The following is a 15,741-nucleotide window of genomic DNA, read 5'->3' as shown; positions in this document are numbered from 1 at the left end:
TCCTGCGGTATCCAGGCGGCGAAGTCTCGCCTCTAGGGTCGCACGGCAGCAGGCAGGTGCTAGGCTGGGCTGAGAGAAACCCTCCTAGGAGCCTCCGCAGAGGGGCGGGGCCTCTCGCCTTCCGAATGACGGAGGGGGTGGGACGCGGGGCGGGGCAGGAGGCCGAGAGCGCCGCGCTCCAGACTGTCGTAAGAGGGGCGGGGCGCGCTGTGTTCGGGACTGTCGTAAAAGGGGCGGGCGCGCTGCGCTCGGGATGACGTGAAGCTGGGGGTGCTGTCGCTGTTGTCGGTGGCTAGCGGGCGTTCGCGCCATGGAGCGTTATGCGGGCGCCTTGGAGGAGGTGGCGGACGGTGCCCGGCAGCAGGAGCGACACTACCAGCTACTGTCCGCGCTGCAGAGCCTGGTGAAGGAGTTGCCCAGGTACGCGGGCGGGCGGGCGGCGGCCTGCGGAGGCGGTGTCGGGTCCCTCCAGGGCTCACCACGCCCCCCTACCCCGCAGCTCCTTCCAGCAGCGCCTGTCCTACACCACGCTCAGCGACCTGGCCCTGGCGCTTCTCGACGGCACCGTGTTCGAAATCGTGCAGGGGCTACTGGAGATCCAGCACCTCACTGAAAAGAGCCTGTACAACCAGCGCCTGCGCCTACAGAACGAGCACCGAGGTGCGCGGGGCAGTGGGACGAGGTGCCTCCTCCTCGGGGTCCGCGCCTCCCGGCAGCTCTTGGTATCTGTGCAGATCGACTCCTTCCCTGGGAGTGTTCGGAAAAGGTCCCTGAGATTGACAAAATCCATGGGCGCGGAGACTGAGACAGCGCCTTTTTGGTGACCAATGGGTCCAACTAGTTTTATTTTCAGTTGCTGCAGCCCCCACTTCTTAGCAGAAACTCCCCGCTCGGGCTTCCCTGTGCCCCATCCGCTTCCAGGCCGGATGGCCCTAGGCCTTGGTGCCTGGTTGGCCTGCAGGCAGACTCTGGTGGTGGCTCTGACTGGTTGCCCTTCGTAATTGGAGGTCTGTTGACAACTGTGCAGCGCCCTTCAGGGTCAGTTCTCTCTCAGGCCTCGCAGGGCCTCATTCCAGTTGCACATCAAATTCCTAAGCACTGTCTGCTGTGGCGCCCTCCCAAACCCGAAGAGCTTCCCACTTGAGCCGCATGCTTGGTGGGCTTGGGAGTCCTTTCCTGCAAATTATATAGGCCAGGTCCCCCTGCACCATCAGATTTCAATCTTCGCTATTTTATTTTTCCCAAACTGCTTTTAAAAGTTGAAACATTTAGAAAAGCTGAAAAGAGAGTCTACTGCGTATGCTTGTGCTCGCCGCTGAAAGTTCAGTAGTGAACGTTCTGCTCTAGTGCTTGATATCCCAAAATGCATGCATGTGACAGCATAGCGTTTCACGTAGAGTCTTCAGCATTCCTAGAGACCAGGATTTTCAACCCAGCAATGTTGACATTTGTGGCTGGGTAAGTCTTTATGGTGAGATGCTGTCTTGCGCATTGCAGGATGGCAGGGGTACCCTCCCTAGTCTGGAAAACCAAGAATGCCTTCAGACAACCGGGGGGTGGGGTCAACCTTGGCCTCGGATTGGGAGCAAGTTGTCTAGAACAAGAGCGGTCTCCTACACAGCTGCCGGGGGGTAGCCCCCTGAGAAATTAACTGTTCCGGATGTCTCCTGACTTTCAGTGCACGGCCACATCATGGTACCTAACTTGTGGCAAATTGTTGATTTATAAGTAAGGATCCAGTCCAAGTTCATGTGCTACAATTGGCTACTTTGGTCTCTTTGCTTCTGGAACAGTCCCCAGCATTTATTGTGGCACTGACTTTGTGTAGAGTCCAGGGCAAATGCCCTGCTCTGGATCTATCAGGTTGCTTCCTCGTGCATTTAACCTGCTTCTCCACTCTGTGGGTTTCCTGTACACTGGACTGCTGGTAGAAGCCTGATTAGAAGCAGGTTTAATGTGGCAAAAGTTCCTCCTAGCGGTGCAAGGCGCCCTTCCCCAGAAGGCAGGCGCTGTCCATCTGCTCCAGGATTCGTGTTTCTATCAAGAATGGATGTCGGATTTTGGTAGACCCCTTTTTGGCAGCTCGTGAGATGATCACATGGTGAATCATTTTCTATGACTACGGTGAATTACAATTACTTGAATTCCATCCTACTTGGTCGTGCTGTAGTATCCTCTTTATGTATGCTGGATTTGATTTGCCAAAATCTTGTTTGCCAAAAAAAAAAAAGAATTTTTTTGTCTATGTTCATGACAAAATGTGGTCTATGGTTTTCATGTAATATCATCTGGTTTGGGTATCAGGGTTTTTGCCAGCCTTATAGGATGAGTTTGGAAGTGTTCTCTCCTCTTCAGTTTTCCAGAAGAGTTTGTGTATAATTGGCATTACTTCTTCCTCTAAATGTTTGGGCGATTGTCTTTTTAAAATTTTTTATTGAGCTGTAAGATGCATACAGTTTAATCCCAAGTGCATGGCTCACTATTCCTTAATGCTCAGACTGTGCCATGTGTGGCCAGTGGGGGCGCTCCAGGCTCCTTTAGATGCCTCCCCATCATTTCGTGAGCACTTCCTTGCTTTCTGGTTCAGGTACATGTTCATGCTCATCTTTTCTTGTTTTCTCCCCGTCTCAGTCCTGGAATCTGCCATTTTTCCATAGAGCTGTGCTTCCTTCTATCAGGATGGGGAGTTTCAGTAACTGCCTGGGCCCAGTGCTGTTTGTGCTTCAGGTTTGGGCCAGGCCCTGGTTCCAGCAGCAGCAGGCATGGCTGCGTTGACTTTCTGCTTCTCCTTTCTGATTTGGCAGGGGTGACTGGCTGCTCCTGCCTCCTTTGTGTTCCCTGGGCATGTCTAAGGCCAGGCCCCTTCTACACAGGCAGGCGGCGTGGCTCTCTTCTTGCCTTTTGGTTGCCTACCTAGTGGAATCTGGTAGTGGGCCTGGCACTTGTAGCAATGTTTGATCAGTAGAGTGAAGGAGGTGACATTTCCCTGCTTCCCTGTGTTATGGAAATGTCTTGAGGGAGCTTTTGGTTTGAAACGTATTTCATGTGATAAATGCCATCACTGAAGTGTGTACAGAATGCCAAGAAACAGGAGATTGGGGAAGGCTACAGGCACAGCGGAAGCCAGGCTACCTGCAGGGGAGCCTCAGGGACCCTGGAGTTCCCTGGAAACTTGCCACCAGAGAAGAGCTGCAACATCAGGGCTCTTCCCAGGAACAGAGTGTTGGGTTTCGCATTTTCTTGTGACCAGGGACCCCCCCTTCCTGGGGAGCTGTAGCCGTTTGGCACTTACTGCAGTGGCGCCAGCTGCGGGGTGCTGCGTGTTCCATTTTCCCATGATGGTTTATGTCCCATGATTGCTTCCTCTGTACATTCTCTTCAGACTAGACAGTTTGCACACATCTGTGTTTGTGCACAGTTCAGCAGGGACCGTGGAACTTTGATTGGTGGCCGAGGGTGAGCCCCTCAAAACCACACAGACTCCCTGGCCCAGAGCCGCACAGGCTTATGGCGCCCCAGGTTCATCCCAAATTTGGGCCTCCCAGGTCAGCTCACCCTTCTCTGTCTGGTGCTGTGCGGGGGCTGGGAGCTGCAGATGGGGGAGGGGCTGAGCACACCCCTGGTAGACAGAGGCCCCACACTCAGGCTCAGCGACCCTGCTGCTCCTGCTCCTTTCCCATACCTTTGTCTGAGGTGGTCTCTGACACTTGAGTAGATGTCCAGTGGCCTGTAGCCATGGGGGCCCTGAAGCCCTCAGACTGCAGCCTCCCTCCCACCCGCCCCTTCTAGCTGCCCTGGGTCTGGGGCTGCAGCTTTGGCCCAACCCCACCAGTCTTCCCCACCCCACCCTCTTTCAGTCCCCTGCACCTTCTGAAGTCCCCTGGAGACTTGCCATTGGAGGGCCCGGCCCTGGGTGACAGTGGGGTGGAAGGATGGAGGAGGCCGGCGTCCCCAGTGCAGATACCCCTTTGGCCTGGCTGCTCTGCTGGGCTGGCAAGACAGGTACCCATGGGTGAGGGCTGCTGCCGAGTCCCACCACCTGCTGACCGGCTTTCATCTCTCCCAGTGCTCAGGCAGGCGCTGCGGCAGAAGCACCAGGAAGCCCAGCAGGCCTGCCGGCCCCACAACCTGCCTGTGCTTCAGGCAGCTCAGCAGCAAGAACTACAGGTATGGGGGGCACAGGCAGGTGGCCGGCCCAGGTCTCCTGTGGGTACCACCTGGCTCTGCTGACTGGGCTGAGCTGAAGGGGTGTGGGGGCCTCAGGTGTGGGTGGCTACTCTGGGCCTGAGTGGGCCACTGGAGGCCTAGTGAGTCCCACCAGGTGGTTCCTCCCTGAGGGTGCCAGGTGTGCTGGGGCTAGGTGGAGGGTGAGGGCCCACCGGTGCTCCCCTGGATAGCAGCTCCTCGTGGGTTGGGGCCTCCGCAGAGCAGGTGGCCTCGAGGGGGTACAAGGGCAATGGTGGGGTAATGGGGCCAGCCAGGAAGGGGCCCATCCTTCTCCCAGGGAGCACAGGGACAACCAGAGACTGGCATGTAACCAACAAGCCGTGGGGCAGGGTGTGCCTGCGGAGATGTGTGTGTGGTCCCAAGGCAGCCCCAAGTTAGGGCATTCGTGGAAGCCCCTTAGGGCCCCCTTCAGGAGTTCACATGGCCGAGGAGAGGCCTGGGTGTGGCGAGGATGCATCGGTGGTGTCAGAGCTGGTGCCGCTGGGGACGGCAGCAGGAGCATGTGTTTGAGCTGCCCTCCCCCTCCTGCCCCACCCCCCACGGCAGGCAGTGGAACACCGGATCCGTGAGGAGCAGCGGGCAATGGATCGGAAGATCGTCCTGGAGCTGGACCGGAAGGTGGCTGACCAGCAGAGCACACTGGAGAAGGCAGGGGTGGCTGGCTTCTACGTGACCACCAACCCACAGGTCAGTGCCTGGGCCTGCTCTGCCCTAGCCCGAGCGCCCATGGGCCCCGCAGACCCCATTCCATCTGGGGTTTCGCCGCTGGTCCCTGGGGAGCCAGGTTTAGGGTATAGGGGGTGAAGTGGAAGGATTGAGACTCTGGAAAGGATTTCTCTGCCATTCCCAGCACAGAGGCCAGGCCCATTCTCTACAGGAGGGTGAGCCAGCCAGCCACGGGGCACTGCCCACCCTCCCCAGGCCTGCTGTGCCCCACAGGGCCCTCTTCTGCTCCCCTCCCACATGCCATTCTGAGTGGCCCTGCTGGGGGCAGAGGCTCAGATTCCACCCCATCCTGGCAGGCCATGACCAGGCTTCACAGGATGGCTGCCCTGTGGGCTCACTGCTTGGCACCTTTGGGCCGGGGTGAAAGGGGCCCGGGGGTCACTCTGGCCTTCACGGTGCCCCTCTGTATCCCAGGAGCTGATGCTGCAGATGAACCTGCTGGAACTCATCCGGAAGCTGCAGCAGAGGGGCTGCCGGGCAGGGAAGTCAGCCCTGGGACTGGGAGGTCCTTGGCAGCCACCTGCTGCCCAGTATGACCAGAAAGGCAGCCCTGTCCCACCATAGCCACAGGCAGCAGAAGTCTGGGCAGAGTTCATCTTCTTGACTTTTGGCCACTGCCTTCCCAGCTGCCCACAGGGGTCCCCTGCTGAGGAGAGGCCCGGTGGAACCCGGCTGCCTGTCCTCCTTCGTCTGAGACTTGCTGCCAAACGCTAGGTTGGTCTCATAAAAGGCAGGCCGGCCCAGCCTGCTGCTGTCTGCTTCAGGGCCCGGCAGAGAGTGAGGCCGGGGGTTCTCACACCTTCTCACTCCACGGGGCACATCCCAGCCTGCACTGAGGGCCACCCGAGTGCTTGTTCTGGTCTCAGCCGCTCCATTGACAGCTACAGCCCCCACGCAGAAGAGGCTCCGAGGCCCAAGCTCTATGTGACCCAGAGAAATAAAGATGCCTCAGTGTGGCCCGTGTGTGGCTTGTGTGACAGCTGCAGGTTCTGCCATAACCAGGGCCCCAGTAGGGCCCCTGCCTCTGCCTGGGGTCCCTTCCTGGGCTGTGTGCCCAGCCTACCACCCCTCCCCCTGCACGGAGACTGGAACCCTCCAGCCTTTCCTGCCCCAGCCCTGGTCCCAGGATGCTGTCACTGCCATCTGCACAGGGCCCCCATCCAAGCCCCAGGGCATGAGGACCACATCCAGCCTGCTTTGTGGGGCTGGGGCTAGAGAGCATGGGAGAAGGCCTGGGGTGCAAGTGTGTGCCTGCCGCAGCCTGGTCAGTGTCCTGTGGGAACCACTAGGAGGTGCCTGATGCAGGTCACTGGGGTAGAGGACTCAGGGCGGCAGGTATGGCCTGAGGAGGAACCCCGGGGGAAGGCGTGCCAGGTCCACGTAGAGAGCTTGGCCTCTGCATCTGCATGAGTCTCCTCCATGCTGACCTGGGCCCATGGGCCCTGCTGGGTCCTTGTGGAGTCAGGGTTGGGGGTGTCCAGGTCTGCGCAGGGCCCGGCCTCCAGAAACAGATGATGCTGGAAGCCAGAGTCTGCGGTGAGGCTTCTCTGACCCTGTCTGAGCCACTCCCTCTTTGCTGCCCAGAGCTGACCCTGTGTGAGGGCACGGGCTCTCAGCTGCAGGAACAGTGGTTTATTGGCCAGGCAGGGCCTCCCCAGCCCAGCCTCTGCTCCCCTAGGGGCTCGGGCTGTGTGGGCTGGCCCTGGCAGAAGGCGGACAATCCTCTAGGCCTGAGGACATGGGGGTCACAGAGGTGGGGGCCTTGGGCCCACACATCCGGGGAGAGTTCCCAACCGTTCCCAGTGGCTATCCCAGGCAGGTAGCAGGTTCGGCTCACACCTGAGTGCCCAGATCCTGGGCAGGGCTGGGAGGCACCTGACCCCACCTCCAGCAGCTCTGCAAGTATGGAGTGAAAAAAGGTGACTCTGTGTGAGGATGGGGTTGGCTGCAGCTGCGGTGACGGCCTGGGGTGGGGGCGAGGGGGCCTGGAGGCCGAGGGTGGGCTGGCGGGTGCTAGGCAGGGCGACGGAAGAGGCTGCCATTTCGGAGCCGCTGCAAGAGCTCTAGCCACAGCAGCTGCTGCTCCCGACGGGCACCCTTCATGAGGCTGCTGTTCTCCAGGGCGCGGCGGGACAAGTAGGGCAGCACCTCCATCACAGGGCCGTAGGGCACATACTTGTACACGGGGTAGCTGGCATGGCCTGCATGGAGGCAGATACACCATGAGGTCCAGACCCAGCACCGCACCCCATCACACCAGGGAGGGCCCCACTCACCCAGCGGGAAGCTGATCTGGTCACACATGCCTAGCAGCTGTCCAAAGTACACCTGGTGGTCAGCAGGATGCAGGCGCAGCTCCTCCATCCTGTGCAGGTAAAGCCAGGAGCTAAGGGCCAGCTCCAGGACACTGTCCCCGGTGCAGGGGTACAGGGCTCCTGTCCCAGCTCTGAGCCAGTCCTACTACCCCAGATCCCCCATCTACACTCTCCAGACTTCATCCCCTGCAAGGTGGGGCTGGGGTATGGGTTCTGCCCGGCCCTGCCCCAGTGAGGCCTCTTCCCAGTCGGACTCTGCTGGGCTGCCCTACTCTTCTCCCTGGGGAGGCGTCAGCCCTTAGCCAACAAGGTCCTCCTCCTGCTTTCCCCACCCTCCCCTCTGCCACCTCTCCTCTACCTCCCTTCTTGGAGGTGCAGCCCTTCCTGGGGCCCTGACCCACCCAGCAGCCTGCCCCACAGGGCAGGGAAGCTCCTCGGCTCTCCTGCCATCCCTTCCTCAAGCCCCTCCAGGGTTCTGCGGTATGACTGGTCTCCGGCCCTGCCCTCGCCCTCTGTGGGCTGCTCCTCTGCCCCATCCCCACAGCTGCTCTGTCCCACACAGCTGCCACCAGCCCCCGAGTCCTCAGAAGGTGGCTGCCCTGAACCGAGATGTGCTGCACATGTCACATACACATGGGATTTAGGAGACTTTGTAGAAACATAATACTCAATGGCGCGTTGCTTTTCTAAAAGCAGCTGGAATGCGAATTGAAGTAATATTTTGTATATTTTGGGTTCATTAAAATGTATTCTTGAAATTCATTTTATCTTTTTTAATGTAGCTACTAAAAAATTTTATAGATGTGGCTTGTATTATATATCTATTAGCACTGCTCAGATATTGGGGTGGGGCCCTCAACTCTGTCCTGTCTTCACATCACCCCTGACAGGGTCTTACAAAGATTCTCAGGATTTGAAATATCCATGCAGTGACAGTTCTCACGTTTCATCTCCAGCTTCCTATATCCAGGTATCCTGACTTAGCCGGTCTGCACAGCACTGGGGCCCCCACCCTGGGCTGAGTTCCGCCCGCTCCTCACACATCGCCTGGGTGACTGGCGGGGCCTGTGTTGTGCTTCCCACTCCCTCCCTGAGGGCCTCACCTCCCCTGTTCTCCACCCGCCCCAGCCCTGGCTCCCATCAGCCAGAGGCCCTTTCCCTCCATCCCTGGGCTGGGCTCCAGTGTCGGGACCACCCAGTCTAAAGCAGGCACCCGCCTCTGCCACATCGCCCTGGTCTCCATCGTGTGTCTCCCTCAACCCCAGGACATGAACCCGAGAGCCGGGCTGCCACTGCTGGCTGCCCCCTCCCCTTCTGTTGTGCACAGCCTCTGCCATGTGACTGCAGCTCCTCCCAGCGCAGGACAGCAGCTCATTCCACCTGGCATCTGGGCTTGGCCTCAGGAGGCATTTTGGCCAACAGGGAGGCACCAAAGGTGACACAAGCAGAGGCTTGCCCTCTCCAGGCCTTCTGGAAGCCCGAGCCCACCACATGCCCAAGCCTGGGCTGGCCTGTTGGACACTGGACCCGGGGTACAGCCTCCTTTACTGCCCCAGCCATGAATGAGCTCATTAGGCCCCACCGGCCCCAGATCACAGACGCAGGAGGGACACAAGCACAGCCAGCAGCAGAAGCATCAGCTGAGCCAGCCCGCCCAGGCCTACAGAACATGCCACTGTTTCAGCCTTTAAGTTTGGGGCTGGTTGGTTCCCTGGCCAAAGCCAACTCGGGTTGTTTGAGGGTGGGTGGTGTGGCAGTCTGGGCCCAGCATAGGACAGAGCAGCTGCCATAGTCTAGAAGCACTTACTCAGGGGAGGGGACCCGAGCTCCCCAGCCACCCACAGCAGGGGCACAGAGCTGAAGCCTACAGGGGTCTAGCCTCAGGCAGGGTTGTGAGCATGGTATTGGGGAAACCTGGCACAGGGCCCTTGGAGCCATGAGGAGAGCGCCCAGCTGCCACTCAGGGGAGGGGGAAGCTGTGTCCAGTGGGGAAGCCACTGCCACAGCAAGACAGTGGGGACAGACAGGTGCTGGGGGGAAGCTGGAGAGAGGAAGCCCTGCTGAGGGCAGGCTGTCCTTTTGGAGTTGGATGGTGATGTGTCTCGTCAGGCTGTGAGCCCACCAGCATTGAGAGTCCACCCAGGGGCCGGGAGTCCTGATTACAAGCTGAGAGGACCCACCAGCTCCCGAGTGCTGGCTCCTGCTGGCCACCAGGCCTGTGCGTGTGGAGACAGTGAGTCTGTCCCATCACCGACACATCTATGACAATTAGCAGAGGGTCAGGGCACAAAAGCGGGTGTGCTGCAATTTCAGGCCATGAAAAAGCAGCAGCATCGTGAGCAAAGGCCGAATGTGGACATAACTGAATGATTTCAGAGCCGTGAGTCAGCTCCCCGAGCAGCACCAGGATGTGTCCTGTTGGCTGCAGCCCTGGCCCCAAGCCTGGCCCTGTGGCTTCACAGCTCTTTGAGGAGCCCCCTCGTGCCACAAGCCCTGGATCTGGAACACCCTGCCCTGCTGTGGAGTGGAGCCCCTGCTCAGCTCCTAGGAAGGTGAGAGCCAGAGAGGCCACTGCCCAGGCCCTGGGAAGGCGGAATCTGGGAGGGGAGGGGGACCTAGGACCCCATTGTGTGCATAGCTTGGGCTAAGGCATGAGATAAGACCGGGGTGACAGTACTGGAATATCCAAGAACTGACTTCACCTAACTTCCGCATTTGACTTGTTAGAATTCTACTAAAGTTGTGCTCCATGGGACACATGTTTAAAGGGAAAACAGACCGTTACATTCCAGATGTAGTTAAAATGTTAAGGGAACTGCTTATAAATGAGGCGGCGCTGTGGAGGCCTCCTGAGGGACTGGGCTCCAACACTGCGTCTGTACCTTTCAGGAGCCTTCTGAATCCCCTAATGAAACTTAGTTTTTTACTTTGGAAGTTTAATAAGTCAGATGTTAATTTTTAAAACTCTGGGTACAGTGGCTGACGCTTGTAATCCCAGCACTTTGGGAGGCCAAGAAGGGAGGATCACTTGAGGCCAGGAGTTTGAGACCAACATAGTGAAACCCTGTCTCTGCTAAAAATACAAAAAACCAGACAGGCGTGGTGGTGCACACCTGTAATCCCAGCTACCTGGGAGGCTGAGGCATGAGGAATTGCTTGAACTTGGGAGGCAGAGGTTGCAGTGAGCCAAGACCACGCCACTGCACTCCAGCCTAGGTGACAGAGCGAGATTGTATCTAAAAAAAAAAAAAAAAAAAATTGTTAATTTTAAAAATCAACGTAACTGCAAAGAGCCTTTGTGCTCTCACAGTCCAATGTCCAGAATGCCAGCAGGCCCGGGCCTGCAGGGCACTAAAGCTGCCCTCCAGCTCATTTCACCAACCTTTCCCCACAACTGCCCGCCTGCACCCAGCAGGTTGCTCTGCCCACCCTGAGCTCTGCGCTGCTGCCACCTCTCCCCAACCAGAGGAGCCAACGGCTCGGGTGTGGTGACGGTGCAGGGTGGGGCGCACCTACCTGCGCAGCGTGAAGCGCACTGTGTCCTCATTGTGGGAGGCCACCATCACCTTGGCCTTGGCGTTGTGCTTCAGCTCCTCCAGCACGAAGTCCAGGCACCTGTGGAGAGTGCCATGTGAGCCCAGTTCCAGCCTGTGGTCGCCTGCGCCTCTCATTACCAGCTGCACAGAGAGGAGGCCGAGGGCAGGCCCAGGGCCATCCAGTGAGCTGGCTCTTTCCAAGGGTGTCCACAGGATCCCACAGGATAAGGAAGAATAGGAGCAGCATCTGCCCCTCCCAGCACCTCATGAAAAAGACAGACCAGCAACCAAGAAGAAGTGAGCGATGTCTGGGACCAGACAATTCACGCAGAACCAGCTGGGGTGCAGCGTCCCTGCATCAAATGTGCCATGATGCTGGGGACCAGCCCAAACATGGCCATGAGCCTCGTGACAGACACAGCTTTGCTTCTGGGGAGGGATCCTACAGTGCCCCCCTGGCCCTGCAAGGAAATAAAAGGGAAGCAGGTCCCTGCAGGGCACAGTGGGGGTGGGCATCCCGGTGCACCAGGAAGCCCGAGCGGTACCACCCTCCTGCAGCGAGGACACTCAGCAGGCTTGACCACGCGCACATTCTCTCTGACCCAGCAATTCCATTTCCAGGAACCTAGGACAGCTGCATCCTCAGACACAAAACCCCTGATGGCCCGTGTGTACCACAGAGGGTGACGGTGTGTCCAGCGAGTCCCTGTTACAATAACCAGACTGAAACCAGTAAGATCAAAGATGCTGGACACACAGCCCCGGGCACCCCATGCTGGCTGGTAACAGCGCCACTCTGCAAGCTCACACGAGGGGACCCAGATGGAACGCGAAATGAAAAGCACACTGGGCAGAGAACACACTACAACGTAAACAACAATGGCGGAGATGTGTGCGCTGCGGCATGACCGGCACGGCGGTGGCAGGAGGGGAGCTGCAGCCAACCAGGAGACACTTGAGGTCTCTGAATTTGCAGCACACACGCCTCTAAGAGGAAAAGCCCATGGTTGGCCAGCCTGTGCTACATGAAAAGATCACCAGGAAACTAGAGCAGTAAAAGCAGGTGCAGAACAGCTGATGGGCGATCCCACTGTGTGAACTGAAAAGCAAACAGGCTGAGCCTGTGGGGTGGGGAGGGCCGGGTGCTCGTGCGCATCTCTGGATCTAAGTGTCTGCAGGAGCCGGCTCAGGGAACTGTGGCCTATTTTGCTTTGTTCAATGGGCTTTTCTATATTTATAAAAGAATAACCTTAATGTTTTTGAAAAAGCAACACATGACACAAAAGCAGAGGAAATACCAGTTCTGACCTGGGGACACACGAGGCTGCCATTCCTGCTGGGGTCTTCTGGCCCCAGCAGGGTGGGATGAGGTCAGTCTCCAAGCCTCTCCCTCAGGCCCAGTTTCTTGACGCCCTGCCCTGGGAAGATGGAGGCACGGGAGAGCTGCGCACCTGTGGTACATGGCGTTGGTGGCCTCGTACGTGGGGTTGATGGGGTCCTCATAGCCGATCTCTGCTGCACAGGCTCGCTCCTGGGCCAGGTATGTGCCCCGCACCCGCTTGGCCCCAAAACATCAGCACTCACAGCGAGCCAGCTCCACGCCTAGGGTCACATTGTCACAGACATCCTGTGGGGCCAGAGCCAAAAGTCGCAGGGAGCCTGGGCAAGCCCAAGTGACAGCAGGATGGGGCCTTCCTGGGCCCAGGTGCAGTCACCAGGGCTGGGCAGCAGCTGCCTGGGGAGGTGCAGCTCAGGGCACCTGGAGCAGGTGTGGGTGAGGATGGGCCTCCAACCTCTGTCCCCAAGGAGCAATGGCAATGGGGATGTCTGCAGCCTCCTGTGTGGCCTGTGGACAGCCCTGTGGGAGCAGCCCAGGCACCAGCAGCCATCATGTGCTCTAGACTCCCAGGCCGACTGTGGGACGGGTGCATACTGCAGGCTCCTGCCTGGACCCCTCCCCATGCCACCCTGTGTCCTCCGGGCACCCGGCTCACCCCTGAGAACTCTGAACCTGTTAACATCCCTGAGCAGTTTGGGGCCCACAGGCCAGGGTGGGCTCCCTGAACACATGTGACATCCTGGGTGAGTCTTTCTGGAGAGGGCCCAAAGCTTTCATCCGGTTCTTAGGGGCATTGAACTGAAAACACACTGGAGGAAATGGTCATGTGGTGCTTTCCAAGTTTGGGGTATCGGGCACATCTAGTGGACCCTCATAAAGATCGCTGTCTTCCTCCTGCTCCTTAGACACTCGGCTGGTTCCGAGAACCACAGGAGAGGCTGTGGGCAGCGGGCCTTTCTTCCTACTCTGAGGCAGTCACCCCGGCCTCGGCCTTCTCTGCAGGCCTGGCTGTGGCCACCATCTAAGGGGCTTTCTGTACCCTGGGGCCCACCCTGGGTGAGCTGTGCTGCAGAAGACCCCAACAATCCCTTGGGGGCACGGCCCACTCCCTCCTCCATCCCATGAGCTCCCTGGCGGGTGCTGAGTGTAGAGCCAGGCAAATGCCAGGGAGCTCAGATGAGAGAAGCCCCTCCTGTGGGGTCTCCAAGCCCCAAGGCAGGCAGGGAGGGGCTGAGCGGGGAGCTTGCCTTGAGGTAGCACTGGTACGTGTTGAAGATGAGCGGCTTCTCCACATTGAACTTGCGCTGCATCTCCAGCGTCAGGTAGCTGATGGCCGGCTGGAAGTAGGTCTGCTCGGCATCCACCATCAGCCACACGCCCACCTCCCTGGCTTTCTGAGAGGTGCAGAGGGTGGGGCAGTGGGAGCAACTGTTGCTCAAGTGAGGCAGGTGCCCTCTTCTGCATGAGTCCCAGGTCCCCAAGGCCCCAGCCCTCTGCCCGAGGAGGGCAGCTCACCTTGGCCAGGACATCCATCCGCTGTAGCATCCTCGTCATCTGTAGCTCCTCCTCCTCAGTGAACCGGGACAGCAGGGGCTCCAGCTGTCCTGTCTGGGGTGCAGCACACGGTCAGGCCACAAGCGAGGGCTGGAAAGTGCCACCCTGAGGCCCAGGCTAAACCTTTCTCAGCATTCCCAGCCCACAGGAACCCTCTGACCCGCCCATGCAGGGCCGGGAGGGCCACCTGGACACAGCAACACAGCACCTGGGAACCTCCAATGCAGCCAGTGCACTGCCCTACATGGGGCCTGGTGGCACCATGGGGGAGCTCATTGGCCATGTCAGTGGGCCCCAGGCTCAGTCCGGGCCTGCACCCCAAAGTGTGTACTCTAACAGCCTCCCCAGTTCCCAGAGGCCCCACTGTTGTGGGAGGGCCCCCTGCAGCTCCCATGTGACACTGAGGAAGTGAACACTGATCACCCAATCGTCAAACAGAAGGGCTCCGCCCGGAGCACGGAGAGGACCCAGGAGGAGGAACCCCTGGCTACAGGCTGACAGGGTGGTCATGCAGCACATGCTGACACGTGGCTGGGGACCAGGGCAACCTCCAGGATGAGGCCTTCAAGGAGCTGGTGCTCAGAGGCCATGGGGACCCATCCTGCAGGGCCTCCCGCTCACTCCTTTGCTGCCCCAGCAGCCTTGCCTCACTGAGCACAAACAGTACTGCTCTATCCCTTGCTACACCATGCTAAAGTCTCCAACAGCTGGTGGTCCTGGTGCACAGCCGCTCTGTACACACTGTGCCCCGAGGCTCTGGGTCGCGGTCTCTAAGTTTGAGGCTGGGCCCTTAGTGGACTGGGGCTAGATGTGTCATGGAAAGCTGCCTCTGCAGGATGTTTTCTGAAGGTGCTTCTGTTCTTTCTTTGAATCCCAGCTTAGGTTGTGGTTTCAAGCATTCTGCCAGGTCCCGGGCCCCCCTCCCACAGGCAGATGAGCCTCATTCCTCTCCCCGCTGTACACAGGCTGGCCTGGTGACATGCTTCTAACACACAGAACTCGGCAGAAAAGACACCGTGTGACTTTTGAGGCGAGGCAGGAAAAGGTCACCCAGCTTCTGCCTGGCTCTCACGTCTCAGGGGACACTGGCAGGAAAAGGTCATCCAGCTTCTGCCTGGCTCTCACGTCTCAGGGGACACTTAGAGCCCAGCTGCCACGTTGGGAAAAAGCCCAAGCCACAGCCAGCACCAACTTCCAGACATGCGAGTGGGCACCTCCTCTAGGTCCCAGCCCACCACTCTGTGAGCACAGCTACCCAGGGGACCCCGAGGGAGGACTGCCCAGCTGAGCCCTGTCAACCCCAGAACCATGAGGGAGAAGCAGAGTGACTGCTGCGTTTCAGGCCTCTGAAGTTTGGGGTGACCTGATGCACAAGACAGATGACTTGGGGAAGGCCCAGACCCCCTCTCCTTGTGGTGTCTTAAGGCTCTGCGTGGGTCTGTGCACCAGGCACTCTGTGGACATGTGTGGGTTTGTCTCCTTCCCCCTGGACCATAGGGGGTCTGTGGGGCCATCGTGTGCAGTGATCTTGGTCATGTTAAGTTCCCAGGATGGGCAACAAGAGACACGCGTGGCAGGCTGAACTCCCTTCTCAGCCCAGCACCCTGCTGAGCGGGGCCTCACCGAGGAGTGGAGGTGTTACCTGTGCGTTGGGGACGACCAGGTGCTTGGAGAGCTTGGTCCTGCTGTCAATGAGGCTGCCCCAGTCCAGCAGGTCCACGGTCCTGAGGGAGGAGGCGCATCAGCAGAGGGGGCGACCCCACCTGTGGGTGCTAGGGTCGGGTGGGGGATCCAGGCCCAAACCTGTCCGTTCACCAACCACCACAAAACCCACCTCGGTGTGCAGTTTTAAAGGACAGAGAAGGCTGAGGCAGGAGAATGGCGGGAACCCAGGAGGCAGAGCTTGCAGTGAGCAGAGATCGCGCCACTGCACTCCAGCCTGGGCGACAGAGCGAGACTCTGTCTCAGAAAAAAAAAAAAAAAAAGACAGAGAAAATGTAAATACCGTTCTCTGTTTAAACATTTAAAACCAGTGGCGTGCAGT

At 58.8% G+C, this 15,741-nt stretch overlaps 1 protein-coding gene and 1 pseudogene across 2 annotated transcripts; one reads left to right on the top strand and one right to left on the bottom strand.

Annotated features, from left to right (window-relative positions):
- The first annotated feature begins 227 nt into the window (after positions 1-227).
- LOC115892909 (protein DGCR6) lies at positions 228-5,914 on the top strand. Its single transcript, XM_030915627.1, has 5 exons — positions 228-420; positions 500-660; positions 4,067-4,167; positions 4,774-4,914; positions 5,368-5,914. The coding sequence occupies exons 1-5, from the start codon at positions 311-313 to the stop codon at positions 5,515-5,517; spliced, it is 663 nt and encodes a 220-aa protein (XP_030771487.1). The 5' UTR covers positions 228-310; the 3' UTR covers positions 5,518-5,914.
- Positions 5,915-6,434: 520 nt separating this feature from the next.
- LOC115892850 lies at positions 6,435-15,438 on the bottom strand (annotated as a pseudogene). Its single transcript, XR_004052756.1, has 7 exons — positions 15,340-15,438; positions 13,659-13,751; positions 13,391-13,537; positions 12,256-12,431; positions 10,785-10,883; positions 7,230-7,318; positions 6,435-7,154 (listed from the first exon to the last, which is right to left on the bottom strand). The product of XR_004052756.1 is annotated as a proline dehydrogenase 1, mitochondrial-like (transcript).
- Positions 15,439-15,741: the final 303 nt, after the last annotated feature.

The sequence above is a fragment of the Rhinopithecus roxellana genome, chromosome 13 (assembly GCF_007565055.1).
Source record: "Rhinopithecus roxellana isolate Shanxi Qingling chromosome 13, ASM756505v1, whole genome shotgun sequence".
Taxonomy (NCBI): domain Eukaryota; kingdom Metazoa; phylum Chordata; class Mammalia; order Primates; family Cercopithecidae; genus Rhinopithecus; species Rhinopithecus roxellana.
This window is presented reverse-complemented; position numbering and strand designations above follow the sequence as displayed.